This window comes from Penicillium vulpinum, assembly GCF_028829585.1.
Source record: "Penicillium vulpinum strain IBT 29486 chromosome Unknown utg000002l_segment0_segment0, whole genome shotgun sequence".
In the NCBI taxonomy this organism is placed as follows: domain Eukaryota; kingdom Fungi; phylum Ascomycota; class Eurotiomycetes; order Eurotiales; family Aspergillaceae; genus Penicillium; species Penicillium vulpinum.
Window position 1 is genome coordinate 5,144,139 of NW_026643242.1, and position 15,038 is coordinate 5,159,176.

General features: G+C 47.3%; 8 protein-coding genes across 8 annotated transcripts; 5 read left to right on the plus strand and 3 right to left on the minus strand.

The window, feature by feature from the left end:
• Positions 1–1,067: 1,067 nt before the first annotated feature.
• Positions 1,068–1,496, plus strand: N7479_004935 (DASH complex subunit HSK3 family protein; the record flags this gene model as incomplete). The annotated part of the gene is made up of 1 exon (XM_057252632.1): positions 1,068–1,496. One exon carries the CDS (start codon positions 1,068–1,070, stop codon positions 1,494–1,496), a length of 429 nt encoding a protein of 142 aa, XP_057111957.1.
• A 177-nt stretch (positions 1,497–1,673) lies between these two features.
• N7479_004936 (Histidine phosphatase superfamily clade-1) lies at positions 1,674–2,266 on the minus strand (the record flags this gene model as incomplete). Its single annotated transcript, XM_057252633.1, has 3 exons — positions 1,674–1,734; positions 1,813–2,106; positions 2,223–2,266. The coding sequence occupies 3 exons, from the start codon at positions 2,264–2,266 to the stop codon at positions 1,674–1,676; spliced, it is 399 nt and encodes a 132-aa protein (XP_057111958.1).
• Positions 2,267–2,953: 687 nt separating this feature from the next.
• Positions 2,954–4,456, minus strand: N7479_004937 (Bicupin oxalate decarboxylase/oxidase; the record flags this gene model as incomplete). The annotated part of the gene is made up of 6 exons (XM_057252634.1): positions 2,954–3,156; positions 3,208–3,328; positions 3,384–3,726; positions 3,774–3,967; positions 4,023–4,258; positions 4,330–4,456. 6 exons carry the CDS (start codon positions 4,454–4,456, stop codon positions 2,954–2,956), a joined length of 1,224 nt encoding a protein of 407 aa, XP_057111959.1.
• Positions 4,457–5,723: 1,267 nt separating this feature from the next.
• On the plus strand, positions 5,724–7,440 carry N7479_004938 (Selenium-binding protein; the record flags this gene model as incomplete). Its single annotated transcript, XM_057252635.1, has 6 exons — positions 5,724–6,009; positions 6,067–6,095; positions 6,156–6,284; positions 6,338–6,754; positions 6,804–6,988; positions 7,050–7,440. The coding sequence occupies 6 exons, from the start codon at positions 5,724–5,726 to the stop codon at positions 7,438–7,440; spliced, it is 1,437 nt and encodes a 478-aa protein (XP_057111960.1).
• A 314-nt stretch (positions 7,441–7,754) lies between these two features.
• On the minus strand, positions 7,755–9,453 carry N7479_004939 (Major facilitator superfamily domain general substrate transporter; the record flags this gene model as incomplete). Its single annotated transcript, XM_057252636.1, has 4 exons — positions 7,755–8,845; positions 8,899–9,122; positions 9,181–9,271; positions 9,330–9,453. The coding sequence occupies 4 exons, from the start codon at positions 9,451–9,453 to the stop codon at positions 7,755–7,757; spliced, it is 1,530 nt and encodes a 509-aa protein (XP_057111961.1).
• A 548-nt stretch (positions 9,454–10,001) lies between these two features.
• Positions 10,002–11,500, plus strand: N7479_004940 (NAD(P)/FAD-dependent oxidoreductase; the record flags this gene model as incomplete). Its single annotated transcript, XM_057252637.1, has 3 exons — positions 10,002–10,284; positions 10,336–11,295; positions 11,352–11,500. 3 exons carry the CDS (start codon positions 10,002–10,004, stop codon positions 11,498–11,500), a joined length of 1,392 nt encoding a protein of 463 aa, XP_057111962.1.
• A 1,757-nt stretch (positions 11,501–13,257) lies between these two features.
• On the plus strand, positions 13,258–13,731 carry N7479_004941 (uncharacterized protein; the record flags this gene model as incomplete). The annotated part of the gene is made up of 1 exon (XM_057252638.1): positions 13,258–13,731. The coding sequence occupies one exon, from the start codon at positions 13,258–13,260 to the stop codon at positions 13,729–13,731; it is 474 nt and encodes a 157-aa protein (XP_057111963.1).
• A 186-nt stretch (positions 13,732–13,917) lies between these two features.
• N7479_004942 (uncharacterized protein) lies at positions 13,918–14,928 on the plus strand (the record flags this gene model as incomplete). Its single annotated transcript, XM_057252639.1, has 1 exon — positions 13,918–14,928. The coding sequence occupies one exon, from the start codon at positions 13,918–13,920 to the stop codon at positions 14,926–14,928; it is 1,011 nt and encodes a 336-aa protein (XP_057111964.1).
• Positions 14,929–15,038: the final 110 nt, after the last annotated feature.

Below are 15,038 nucleotides of genomic sequence, written 5' to 3' on the forward strand. Positions count from 1 at the left end.
CTTGGATGATCGTCGCGTCCGCCAACAATTGGTCATGTTTGGACCTTTTTTGCATCATGGTGTCATTATGCGGGGACTTTATTCTTCGGTCCCGTTCTCTCAAAGCACTGATTAATACTCTACTCGATCGCTTCTTTACATATACATGAGGGACATAGGGGTATTCGTTGCTCATTTTTTTCTGCTTTTTTTTGTTTCGGAGTGCGGTTGGGATAACGAGGTGTGCGTGCGTGTTTTATGTTTTATTTCCCTTGTGTGATTTGCTCTGCATCGATACTCATTCTGTTTCGCGGCATTATCGATTTTTAATGAGGCCACTACGCGAGCCTAGGCTGGGACATCCTTATCCTTGCTGTTTTCTCTTCCTCCTACCTCTTTCATCTTTACAGCATGTCGATATAGCGCCGTCGGCTCCCCACCTTTCCATCTCTCTGCATGACTGTATACTACCAGCCGGCGCATTCCTTCTTCCTCCCATCTAGATCCGTATACGCCTATTGTCTTCATTTTGTCTGTTTTATCATCATTCGCCCCGCCCGGGCACTTCTTTCATTTGCCTTGTTTTATCCTTGTCTCCCATATGGCTGGCTTGATGCAAACAGCCTCTTTGATTTCGTGATCTGGTTTGGTCTCTGGCGCACTCCAAAAGAGCGGGGGTTGAATTTATTCGGTTCATTGAGTTGTGTTGATCTGCTTGCTGGGTTCGCGCTTTGCTGAAAAGAATTAATCAAGGGTGTAGTGTTTAGTTTCGCTGCGTCTTTTGAACAGCACTTTATCCTTCGGAAGAGAACACGAATCGATAGACCTTTTATATCGTTCAGGTCGCTACAGTTTATTCAAGTCCAAGTATGTGTTTAATAAATCAGAGATATTTGAATGCCTAGTTATTATAAGGTTGTTCGAACCTTCCAAGGTTTCAAGTATAAAATAGAGTATCCGTATCAGCACGTGATCACCTGATAGTAAACAATCTCGCCGTCGAATAATGTCAACAACTGGACACAAGTAACACCACATCTAGAACCATATTCCCCATCAAGGCAGTTCCCAGATCAAACATATCCAAAATGCCACCCCCTCCAATCCACCGCCGCCAAGAATCAAACAACACCTACTCCCGCCCCTCCACCCTCCCAGGAAGCGGCAACTACAACACAACAGCAACCCACACATTCAACACAAACCCAAACACTACATACACCCCAAGTTATAATTCCCACGCCTCAACCCCTTCAATGTCCGCTGCCAAATCGCGGCAATACGCCCACCTCCATTCCCAGCTCGCACAGCTCAATGCCAACCTCGCCGACACAGAGAACCTACTCCGCATGACCGCCGTGCAGGCGGCGGATATGCGGTTCCTGGGCGGGTATTCTGGGGCCCTGTTTATGGGATCTGCAAAAATTCTGGGAGAGGAGGGGGTAAAGGGAAATGCGGATAAGGATAAGAAGGCGGATGTCGAAGGAAGAATCAAGACGGAGAGTGATGAGGATTGAAATGAATTATCAATGATTGATTTGATATGATATGGTAAGTTGGATGTGTACTGGTCGTGTTGGGGCGCTTTATAATAAGCCTGGGTGATACTTTCCATGAGTTGTGCTAACATACTCTTACAACAGAGATATGATCTCCCTTCTCCTGTATTCCTTTTATCCAATCGAGGTGTTAATTTACTCCACGGATCGACCACCGAGAATTATCGCTGGCTCGTCGATGTTATGGTGTTCATAACTATGTTCCAGTCATGTTAGCTGTGCTCTATGAACTATGGCAGACGAGGTATCTCTCTGCCCAAAATCCGAGTCTTACCTGAGTGTGCCTACACCGCCAGCCTCGAGAATCAGTGATGTATCCGTCAACGGCTTTCCAGTCCAGCACATGGCAAAAGCACGCAGAATATGGCCTTGCGCGACGACAAGGACATCGCCCTTGGGCTCACCCGCGTTCTTGATGGTGGGATGCTGGTATTTGTCCCTGATCGATGAGATCAGGGTATCGAGGCGACGGGTGACATCTTCAGGGGATCTGACAACAGGGGGAACGGAGGTTAGCATGGGAGGAACGACACCGGAACAATGCTCAATGCATAACTGGAAGCAAGGCCTAGAATCGGAAGATACGAAGAAAATAAACCACTTACTCTCCACCTGGACACTCATCCGCCCAAATATTGCACGGCCCTCACCCATCTCAGCCCCTCATAATCCCCGTAATCTTACTCTCTAATCGCCTCCGTGACCTTAACCTCAGGCTCGATCCGCATCGCCTTGTGTTCAGCCTTGTGCTGTTCACTTCAGGGCATTCGTCTCTCACAGCCGAATCTGAGAAGTTCTAGGTTCTGCTGGGCGAGACAAAGCCAGAACGGCGTGTTGTCTCTGGAGAGAAATAGTGATCGGCAGTGAAGACGGATTTTATTTCTTAGTATAGACAAGCTTCTTGGGAACAACTAGTCTGCCGTTGATTGATCATCTGAATACTTTTGAGGGCAAGATCTGCATGTATTGATATTCGAATTCCCTTGTGGCTGAATCATCATTACCATACAAATCAGCTTCGTTATATCCTTTGCATCCTATCTCCATAGTGTCAGAGAATAGCTCTATTTCTAAAGTAACTCAAGTGAGGACTCGAGGGACATCGGATTCAGTAGAGCAGTAGGTCTGTAGGTTTTGGGCCGACCCATGGCTCTTCCGTTGAAAGTCTGAGCCCTTGGTTCGAGCCTTGAGAGGTGGACCAGGAGTTACTTGGGCAGATGAAAGGATTTAAGGGTGAATGGAAGGGCAACCTAATTACCAGGGACAATTTAATTGGATTATGTTCAAGTCCTAGATAAATATAGAAAAAAAGAAGCAAGTATTATAGACCAGCGTACGTAGGCTAATCACAGGACACCTGCTGGTTATATAGGCTGTCAGGCGAGGTTACAGACAGGACAATTCGCCAATCGAAATTATTTCTTGCCCTGAATAAGAACTTGTTTCTCCTTCTTGATCTGCTTGACCACTTCGATATCAATCTTCAAGACATTGGCAACAGTATCAGCAGGAGTTAGAGCCAGCCACTGAGCCAGGGAGATATCAGCGACGCGGTCGCTCTTGTAGAGCTCGATCCAAACGAGTTTCTCTGTCTCGGAGGTGTTCTCGATATAGTGTCCTTTTGGTAATGTTTAGTATATTATCTCGTTCTCGAGGGAAGTATACTTACCACTATTGTCGGGGAAAACACCAGTATCGCCCGCCTGGAAGTCAAAGGTGCGGGCCTTAGAGTCACCAATAAAGACAGTAGCACGAGCATGACCCTGGTGGAAGTAGAGCCATTCCTGGGCCTAGATGGTGGTCAGCGTAGGGTTCCTCCTTTCGGCCATTTGCTTGTAAACTTACATTAGGATGCCAGTGGAGCTCACGAAGGCCCTTGGGCTCTAGCTCGACAATTGCAGCAGCAAGAGTCTTTGAAATGGGGAAGTTGGTGGAATCAATCTTGCGTAATGTCCCACCGTGACCGGGAACAGGCTCTGAGGGATGCTTGTAGGTGTGGTAGACGTACGAATCATCACCTCTCAGTGTACCTATAGGAGTCTTGTCGACATCTTCGCTTACAGTGCCGTTGAGAATGTAAGGGAACTTTGAAGGAACCGAGTCAAAGACCTTAGGATCAACACCAAAGTTCTTGGCGAGGACATCTCTGGGGGTATGAGCGATCCAATCGTCGACCATGAATGTAGTTCTTCTTGGTCAGTATATTGAGTTTATAAAGATGTGAATGTAACATACCCAATCTTCTCAAAGTCACCATCATCAAAAGCGAGGAGGTATTCATTCTCATCATCCAGACCCTGAACATTATGTGCCACACCCTTGGGGAAATACCATATATCACCTGTTTCAAGCACCTCGGTAGTAAAGCCGCCATTTTCATCAACACCGGACAGCAGGATTGAGCCATTATAAACAAATCCCCACTCGGCCTGTATGCTAGAGTGAGTGACGTGCCATGGAAAGTGGATAACCGTGGCCACTAACCGTGCGATGCCAGTGCAGTTCGCGAATAGCGCCCTTCTTCAGATGTTGCTGAGCACCTGCAATGTCGTGACTCTGGGGCAGGTCCTGAATGACTTGCTCTCGAGACCAGCCGCCTGGGAACAACCGGGTCTGGGACTCCGAGAAACTCCACTTGACATTTGGCACAAAGCCATTATCGGTACTGGAAGTGCGGAACTGGTCTGGGTTTTGTAGATCAAGAGCTTTGTTTGTTCCACCTATTTAGAGAGAGTTGTAAGCATGCACCGAGTCGGCTACCAATGGATAGATCTTCCAAACTTAGACTTACCTAAAATCGGGGCTCCTTTAATACCACTAATCGGTTGGTCATTGCCATCCTCTTGCCTTTTAGCTTGAGGTACTGCAAAGGTAGAGGAAACAAATAGTCCAAAGAGTGCGAAGCTTTGGGACTTCATTTTGAATGAAGGGAAAGAATGTGCAGAAGAATGGGATTTGGACAAGCTAAGAACGCTGCAGCCATCCCAGGAATAGGGGGATGACCAGTTATATATGACAATTTCACACCAAGCCACCCCCTCCAAAATCTTGATGGCGAATAGACCCAAGAATTTAGCTAGTTTCAATATACCTGCCCTTAATTTCACGGCTCTATCATGTTGGCCCCAATGGAATTGAGCAGAACACACCGAGTTCGCAGAAAGTATAAACAGAGTCACAGGAGATGATTCAAGAAGATCTACCCATCTCGTCTCCCTCAAAATAACCCGGAAAAGAAGCCATCCTGGAGCGAGAATGGATCGAAAGATGCTTCAACTGGGCTAAGCATGGCCAAGATAACAACATTCTTGGCATCATGTCGAAATCGGTGAAGGCTCACTCGTGCTCATAGTCCCCATGGGGAAATTGAAAACGCTGATCCAGGGACCTGACAGGTGTTTTCAGTAGATTGTCTTCTCGGGACTTCCAGGGTTTCAAGAGGTGGAAATTAAAGTTGAAGTCCGACGTTGGATCACCTCATCGGTACCTTCGATGAGTACATGGATCTCACATTGCTTGGCATACGCGGATCATTCCTCTACTTTCACCTCTTTGTCATTTCACTCAACAAAACTTGAGCTTTGCTTTGACCTCCGGATCTCAATCCCGTGCCTTGCTTGGATATTGAATGTGGGATATTGGCGATCTCGCTAGGACGGTTCTTCGACCTTTCCTATCCCGGAAATTATGGGTTCCATTAGCCCTAGTTCTACCACCCGTTCGTCCACAACATATCGGTGTCGCTCACATCCGAATTGAGGCTACTTACTGGCATGGACTGGCTCTTGGTAGAGATACATTTTTGGGTTCGAGCTATTGATTTCACGGACTTGAAATTCCTCTCTCTAGACTTTGGATTAAATTCAATCACGACATCTCCTCAAGATTGGGAAGAATGCCCATGACTTGACTTTGCCGAAGAAGCCTGAAATGGGAGCAATTCGTCCATCTCCAGACCCCGAGTCGGGGATTGCCTGGCTTCTCATGTCTTTGAGGGATGAAATTCGCCATTTCGCAGATCAACCTCTCGAGGAATTCGGAACATCACGAACTCAAAATGTGACTTGCTTGCGTGCTCTGTGTTGTTGTTGTTGAGATGTTTCAGGGGAAAAGAAAGAGGATGCCTCATTTGGGACGACATGAAGGCACACTCGGGTATATAAGCTCTAGAGATTTCCCGTAAATATGCTCATCAAATCAACGCAATCCTGCTCAATCTTTCTCATCAACAAGATGAAGTACTCTATTGCTTCTATTGCGTCTTTGGTTACCATCGGGGAATGTCTTTCTTTGTCTCCTCTCATTCCTAGTATTCCTGGAGTGACCGAGCCTTTGACAACGAACGCTCCTCCTTTGCCTATTTTGCAAATCCCTACTCCTCCACTGGAGAGTCCTCCCTTCACCCCGAGTGATATTAAGCCAAAGAAGATTGGCTATTTCTGGACTGGCTCGGCAGAAAAGTTCCATAAAGGTGTGGATTTACAATGGCGGATTGTTAGGAGGAGATTATGCTAACTATCGCTGGTAGACTTCCTTGCTACTTACAGTTTGGATGATGTAGGTCAAGCATAAGCCTGTTCAAGACTGGCTTGAATATATTTGCTGTTTTCATTTGAGGAAACCTTTGGAACCCTTTTATGGGTCACAGATGTGCCCAGTAGTGGCAATGACCCTCACCACCTGGGCCCGTCGCTGGATGGAAAGACCATCTGGGGTGGTGGGCTACTATCTCTCTTGAAGACTCAAGTATGTATACTTCCTTGAATAAACTGCCTACAGAAGGTCTAATCCTCCATTAGGATACTGGCTTTTACTTCGATACCTCCAACCCTTATCGCCCCAAGTTCCTGAAGAGTAACCGCGGTATCCTCGCATCCATTGCAGATGAGGTCCGGGCAAAGCCAGATGGTGGATTTTTCATAACCTACATGGGCTCGGCTGTTGGTACTGCGCCCGGTCGTCTCATTGAGACTGATGCCAATTTTGACATTATTCACGAATGGCCCGAGGATGTGGAGGGCACGCTCAACATTCTTGAAAAGCAGTTCTCTCCCCACGGACTTGCTATTGATTGGGCGAAAAAGCTCATTCTGACTTCAGACTTTGTTGAGCCCATTACTATCTTGAAACCCAGTCTCGGGGTGCGCCACGCCGATACACTGCGTCTCTGGGATCTGGAATCCAGAAAGATCCTTAGCACTCTGACCATTCCTAATGTAAGCCAACCCTGATATCTAATTGGCCTGCATCTTCTAACTCAATCAGGGTGGTGGTATCCAAGATGTCAAATTCATTCCCGGACACCCGGAGTCCGCTGCTATCGCCACTGCCGTGCATCTGGGTCAACTGTGGGTCATTTACCCTCTGCGCAAGGACGCCAACGGCAACCAGGGTGTGGTTGAGAAACTCTACGATCTCGGTCCCAAGGCCCGCGATACTATTGCTATCTAGTAAGCATTTGGGCCTTTTTGCCTCACAAAGAACATCATCGCTAACAGCATGCCCCCACAGCTCGGACATCAGCCAAGACGGTAAATACTTCTACGCCACACTTACCACAGCCAACCACATTGCTGCGTTAGACATCAGCGACCTCGACAACATCAAACGTTTGGATGACCCAGATGAGGATCAGCCTACCGTCGGACCTCACTACATCAAGGTCACGCCTGACCAGAAGCATGTGGTCGTCACCGACTACTTCGTCCAGACTGGTGATATCGGCATCATCAACACACCCGCTGACTTCAAGGCACTTTATATCGACCTCAACGAGGATGGCAGCCTTTCTTTCAACCGCACTATTGACTTCAGCAAGGAGTTTGCCAATCGTGGTGGTGCCAAGCCTCACTCGAGTGTGATCTTTGATCTTACTGACCCTGAGAATCCTCTCTACTATTAAGTTATCTACATTGGTGACCCAGGTGGAGGATACTGTCAATATGGAATGGGAGATGATGAGGACGGGGATATGTTTGTTTACTCTTCCGGGCCTGACATGTGCCCTCTGGTCATATATTTTACTGTGGACATACGTACTACGGCTATTTACTAACGGACATCCACTGTAATTTGTTTGATGAGTACAAAGAATTGAATACTATCAGAATATTTCACTGAGTATCGAAGGTAAATAAATAAGGGTAAATTAGAGTGTGATATTATCAAGAGAAAACCAATGCGCCATAAACATAAGCTCGATTAGAGTCCCGATGGCTAAACTTCTCGCACATTTGATGCGGGAGACAACTTCGAGCTTCCATCTATCCGATCTTCTATCTGACCAGCAAGCACTGAGGGACCGGCCCCTTTACTTGCAACAATATCTTCTTCCAACACAGCGCGGAATTCCTCGCGCTTTGGTAGGAGATATCGCACATCCACATATCTCAAAATACTCGTCATAATAATCACAAGGACCAACAAGGCCAAGCCACACTGCCACCCGTATTTATAAAATGGTGCTTGAACGGCAGGCCAGATGAGAACCTGCGACCACGAAGAGATGGCATAGTACCCAGCCACCGCAACTCCGACAGCAAGAGACCGTACCTCTGGATCCTGCGGGATAAGATCAGATAGCCAGGCAAAGATCAGCGGTGCCGTGCCGAGACAAATATACGAGATGAAGTATGATGCATAAGCAGCAGATAAAGCCACCGAAGCCGGGTGCGTAGTCCAAATGCTCATGATGATACACGGGATGATACCAATACCCGCTTGAATAACGATAAGTGTCCAACGCGTTTCAAAGTAATCAGATAACAGGGCCCAGATCCACACAAACACGACGTTGATTGCAGATCCACCAATAGGGATAGCGTTGACCTGTGAGATAGTCCATCTCGGGCTCCCATCCGGGTTCTTGAGCGACTTCAGGAACAGCCCGAAATAAACATATCCGTATGTTCCAAGAACCGTCGCGATATACAAAACCGCAATAAAGTACACAACCCATCCCGAGAACGTGCGCTTCACGCCAGCCCAGGTCATCTTCTTTGGCTCGGCACGGCCGTTGCGCGCGAGTCGTTCTAGTGAAAGCTCGCCGTGGACCTTCTTGAACCAGAACGCGCGCGGGTTAGGTTTGTTCGGGAGATCGGGAAGCATGAAGAATCCTGCGAATCCCCAGATTACCGTGATGATTGCGTTGATCACAAACAGCCAGCGCCATCCTGCCAGCCCGTGATGTCCGTCGAGAGTATTGGTTATTGCAGCTTGCATGGCACCGGACAGCATTTGCCCGACTGCTTGGCAGGAGTGGTAGAATCCCATTCGCTTAGCGAGTTCGGTTGGGGTATACCAGTACACTGGAGAGTCGGTTAATTTAGTGGCTCAAGGGAGGGGCTTTCGAATGACATACTGAATAATGTCATCATTCCTGGCCAAGCGCTACTCTCGCATAGACCTAGGAACACACGGATAGCGTAGACTTGCTTCGCGCTCGTCGTCATCGCAATCAATCCGGTCAGAACACCCCATGCAATCTCCAGGCCCGGCAGCCAATAACTTGGGCGGACGTAGGTGAGGATGACTTGGGAGGGAATTAGCATTATGCAGTACGCGACGTTAAAATATGTTGTGAACCTAGACATTATTAGCTATTGCCAACTCTGCGGTATGTAAAGATCTCGTGGCAACTCACAGATTAAGCTCATTTCCGAGCAAGTTTAAATCCTCCTTCATGCCAGATACGTAGGCATTGTTGATATTCTGTTGATCAAGATATTTAATAACTGACAGAAGTCAGTTTTGGTGATCTTAACATGTGAGGAGGTTTGTAGCCCAACGCACCCTGTGAAAGACAGCCGAAAGTCATCAGGAAAAAGTCAAGGCGTCGGACCAAGTCCTTCTCCTCTGGAGATCGGATATCAACGTTTGTCGACGCACTGCGACGAAACATTTTGAAGGACACCATAATTATGGCGGTGTGGTAGGGGAAAATACAAAGCCGGCATTGTAGCGACGTTAGCCATTCATATACAGGCCCATGCAGGCCCGAGCTTGATAAGACCCGAATGACCCCTCACAGATAGGTCAGATAATCCATGGATGTATCTGGGGTAGACTTCGGATTGCAGATCACACAAGGATGTTTCTGCAAGGTGCACGCGTGATAAGAATGTAAAGCACCAATAGTTGTATTCCCCCATTGGGGTAACACCGGAGGGATGCCGAGTTGCTGATGTATAGATACGCAACAGAGACGCTAGACATTTTGGCGTTTAACCAACTCCACTCAATGTCTGTCGGACTTCAAATCTGGAGATAAGTTGACCTCGGGAGCAATCCTTCGAGCTTGAAGGATTCGAGGGGAGAAGTCCGTGATAGGGGCTTCCCCGCATCCCCCTGCGCCGACAACGGCGAGCATGAGAGTCTCTCTCTCTCTCTTTCTCTCTCCAATTTATATACATACATAATATAAATTTACGAAGATTTTGACTCATTGCAAACCTCCAATTTGAAATGATGGCTTCAAATATTGAGACAAGCAGAAGCCTGCCAAATTCCACCCCTTGCTTGAGCTACTGGCAGCGAACAACCCGAGCATATCCAAATTTGGATGCGAATATCAATACAACCGTTCCATCAACGTCAAAATATGTCGTCGTGGGATCCGGTATTTCTGGTGGTTTGACGGCCTTCAGCCTGATCGAAGGAGGGGCCAAACCTGAGGATATAGTGATTCTCGAGGCACGAGAGGCAGCAAGTGGCGCGAGCTCACGAAATGCCGGACATGTGCGACCAGGTCTGTGGACTTCCATTGGTGTTATTATGAGCGGTTCTAATTTGGAGATAGATGCCTTCAGGGGGTTTAGTGCATATGCCAAAGTGCATGGCGAGCAACAAGCATTAAAGATCATCCAGGATGAGCGACTTGTCCTAGAAAGAGTCGATGCATTTGTCAAAAAATATAATGTGGAATGCGACTTCAACTTGACAACGACATTTGATGTTTGCATGACCCCCGAATTTGCGGCTTACGAGGCAGAGAGCCTGGAAGCGTTTAAGAAAGCCGGCGGTGATACTTCACACATCACATTCTATGAAGGAGACCAGGCCAAGGAGAAAACTAGAGTCCCAGGGGCTGTAGCAGCATATGAGTGGCCAGCAGGATCAAGTCACCCGGCAAAGCTTGCACAGTTTCTGCTTCAGGCAGTGATATCCAAGGGCACGAAGCTCTTCACGTTTTGTCCTGCTACTGAAATTGAACGGAGCGATGCAACCCCAGAAACCTGGAAGGTGTACACACCCCGGGGAATAATAGAAGCAGAGAAAATTATTCATTGCACAAATGCCCATGCTGCTCTCTTACTGCCGCAGTTGGAGGCTTATATTCGGCCAAACCGTGCACAGGCTCACTCTCTCGTACCTGTTCCAGCTTTCTCGGGGCAAAGGGCTCTGCAGCACACTTTCTCGCTTCGCTTCAGCCTCCTCCACTTCTACTCTCTGATTCAACGTAAGGGAGATGGTACATTGGTGTTAGGTGTATCGCGATCAAATCCAACAATGAGTCCCGAGACAGCGGCTGGTCGATTTAGCACCGACGATTCTCGGTACAACGATGAGATTGCCCAGGATGCTCTGCGAACTTTTGGTAAAATGTTTCCTGCTTATTCGTCCCATGCTGCCATGCACGGCGAGGGTCTGGATCATGCTTGGACTGGAATAATTGCTATGACTACGGATTCTGTTCCGTTCGTCGGGGCAATTGATTCGCTGCCTGGGCAGTATGTTTGTGCCGGATTTAACGGTCATGGTGAGTTTATCCCTTGTTGAGTATATCCTGAAAGATGACATGCTGACTTGCAACAGGTATGGCCCGGATATTTACATGTGCTCCGGCTGTCGCCCAACTTGTACTTGGCAAGACCTGGGGTGAGACGGGTCTTCCGGAATGTTTCCAATTCAGCGACGAAAGACTCTCGCGGCTTTCGAATGGAGAGTTGCCTTCGATTTGGTAGTGAAGTTTCATACCCCGGGGAGTATTGTTCAAATACTTTTCGCAAAGAGATTCGCCTAGAAGAGATCGTGTCAATGCTAACGCTATACTAAGAATCTCAAACTCCTAGGGAAAATATATCCTATGTTAAATTTGGTAAGCTACAACGTATTTTGCAGTGAAAATCGTGTAAATTTAGAAGGGCAAAATGGATATTTTGAAAACGATAGCAGTTAGAAATGGGTTGAGTGTAAATTTGTAGACACCGGGTAGGTTATCAGACGCGAGGTGGTCACATATTTGATCGATAGTCTCCATTGTGAGAGACGGTAGGGATAACATGTTGTATTGGAAGTGGTAAGGGAGATGGGGGTGCCAAACGGAGAGGGTGCTAGAAGCGGTGTTGATGTACGGTTTAAGAGACGGATGAACAGTAGCGTGGAGATGAAAGAGGATGTCGGGACTTGGGAGTCCACTCGTTGAATAACAGGTTGTCTGAAGGAGGTTGAGCTTGCTTGCCGGTAAGGATTTCAAAGGGCCGAGAATTTCGTGTATCGAAAGCGTAGTGGACCACAAAGGGAAGCTATAGATGGCCTGTGGAGAGTGTGTATCAAGAAGACCATTTGTTTTAGGTGCCATCCAGTTAGATAAAGGACAAAGTGGGAACGCAGGGAACATGAAATCAAAGAGGCATGAGAAATCATGGGGATAGACGCAATGTAGGTAAGTACGTAAGTATTAGGGAGGAATATGTAGTTCCAAGGGCGACGAGATAAGAAAGATATCTGAAGAAAAGCGGACCGCACCCTGAATAGCTTCATGATCACCTCATTAGGCAATTTGGTAGAGTAAGATCTAGCCAATCATATCACTAGAAACAGCAAAAAAACCTCAGTTATCATGAAGATCACAAACAGATGTTCAATTCCCAAGCCCCGTTGGCTTAACGGTAATGGTCCTGGTAGTACTACGTTAGTGAGTACCCGACTGGTTGCAAAGAAAAGCGAGCTTGCGTGTTCAAGCCTGGGCGTTGTCTCTAAGAAAATAGGCCCTCATAGGTGTTTCGACCCGCCTAGACAGCCCCGCCAGCAATGGCAGCTGGGGTTGGGCCGCGTGAGGCATTCGCTAACAACACGTTCAGAAGTTATCCCACTGCAACAGGCGACGCGGGGACGGCGTGTGACACAACTGGGAATAGGTCGAAGCGTTTTTTTTTATACTTTTTGCTTCAAAGAGAAGACATCTCTTCCTTCATAAGTTTATATGTGTGTGACTCTTCTGGGAAGGTGCAAATGGGTGTGTTGATATAAAACTACGCCTGTCATTGCAAGTGGGAGAGTTCTACAGCCCGGGGGATAGCACATGTTTGTACAAGTCACAAAGGGTGGCGGGTTTGAAGCATTCATGCATTCATACACTCAATGTTTGCTTTCTTTCCCTCTCGTTTCTATAGAATCGATTCATCCTCCCATCTAATACATATATGTAGAGTATATTCCCCTTCTTCTATAAATGACCAACCCTCTCGTTGGATATAGACATGGAATATTCGAAAACAACTGTTAGCCCAGAGATTTACCATAATTTACACCTAGATAGCGTGTCACAGCATCAGGACCGTTGGCATATCAACGGCTAGCACACATCACTTTGAGGGCTCTAGGAGCCTCCATTTTCTATTGTCTTTTTCCCCCTTTCCCTATTTTTTCTACTTTCCTTTCCTCTACGCTATTTTATTTCTCTCAACACCAGTGCTGCCTTGGCGCTTCCAACGCAACAATGCCACTCCAACTCCTTGTCTCGCCAGAAATAATCGATCAAATATGCGATCACCTCGCGTCTGATGACCCACTCAGTGTCTACAACTTCGCTCTAGTGAACAAGCAATGCTTAGCCTTCGCCAATAGGCATCGTTTCCGGCAACTCAATTTCACCGTCATGAGCCGCGAAAGACTGGATAGAGATATCCAACGATGGAACGAGATTCTCAGCAATTCATCTGCATTTTTATCTGTCCGCTCGGTGACAGTTCGGGGCACATCAGTTTCTTTCAGTGAGCACAACAAACATCACGTACCGGAAACTTGGACTATCCCTCAAGAGGAAAATGTAGATGATCTGAGCTGTCTGGGTACTTACTACCGTCGCGATATTGACGATCTCTTTGAACATTGTTCCAACCGTCAGGATGCTATCTGGGGTTCCCTTCAATCCCTCCTGGCCCGACTGTTGCACCTCCGAGATATAACCTGAAGCTGCGTCGTAGTATTTCCACCTTGTCTGCTCGAAACTTTGCATCAGTCAATACCAAATTGCAGACTCCATCTCATGACATTCAAATTGGGAACTTTGAGCTATGGGCCTTTTGATCAGTACGATTATCAATTGGCTACGTCACCTTCTCTCTCTAGCATTCTAGCCCCGGTATAAGAAGACCCCATGCTTATAGACTACAATGTCAAAGCAGCGGTAGAGCTAGCAAACGGGTTAGCTCCAAACCTGTCTCAAGTGCATATTGTTGAGGAACAAACTGGAGGGAGGCTCGATCCCGAGGAGCCAGTAGGCCCAGTACTGCAAACTTTCTTTCAAACCCGCAAGGATGAGCACATACTACATGGGGGAAATCTACAACATCTCAGCTTAAATGCAGTCAGCCTTGACTATTTCAAAGATTGGCAAAAGCACGATGCATTTCTAAGGATTCGAGTTTTACAACTCTGGGATGTCTCCGAGAGTGTTCTTACCGAGGCTGTCAGCTGCCAGTTCCCTTTGTTAAAATCATTGGCTTTAAGCTTCCCAGGATGGGATTCTTATGACGAAGCAGCGAGTGCTTTTGTTTCCTCTCTTCCTCCATTGGAATCAATCCGGCTGTCCAGCAGCCAAAAGGAACATACATTCCAAGCAGCGCTCAGGTACCACGGTAAATCTCTCACTATGCTCTCACTTGTCCCACTTGGGTCCGACATTTACGACGTGGTTCCTTCCTTCACCAATTGGATCACCCAAATCCAACTTCACTGCCTGAATATCCGTGATTTGCAGCTCTCTGTGCACCGAAGAACACTCAAAGAGGAAGGATCACTTTTCAGGACCATTGGGGGGATTCCTCATCTCACAAATCTATCATTGCGATTAATTTGTGGCAACGAGATAGAAGAGCGAGATTCCTTTTTGAACTCGCTGGACTATCCAGCGTCAGATCCCGAGCTTTCACGGGCGATGCTTCGGAATAGCGCGCTTCATTCCGGTCTCCTAGCACAGGCGATCTTTTACACTGTCGCCCAGGAATCCTACTTGCAACGTCTAACCCTAGGTATCCGGTGCACATTGTATCCCAAGCGTGTGGCAGGCTTTCCGAATTGGTGCTGTTGCAGATGGAGATGTCTGCGAACAAGCGGCAATAAGACCATTGTGCGAGAGCTTGAGAAAGACGAGGACTGCAAGGATTGAACAAGATGAAATCCACCTATAAGGTGTGGTGGAAATTGGCTTCGAGTTCAGAAATATGACAAATTCAAAATAAGAGATATAGGGACAAGAGAGCCTGTAACTAAATGCCC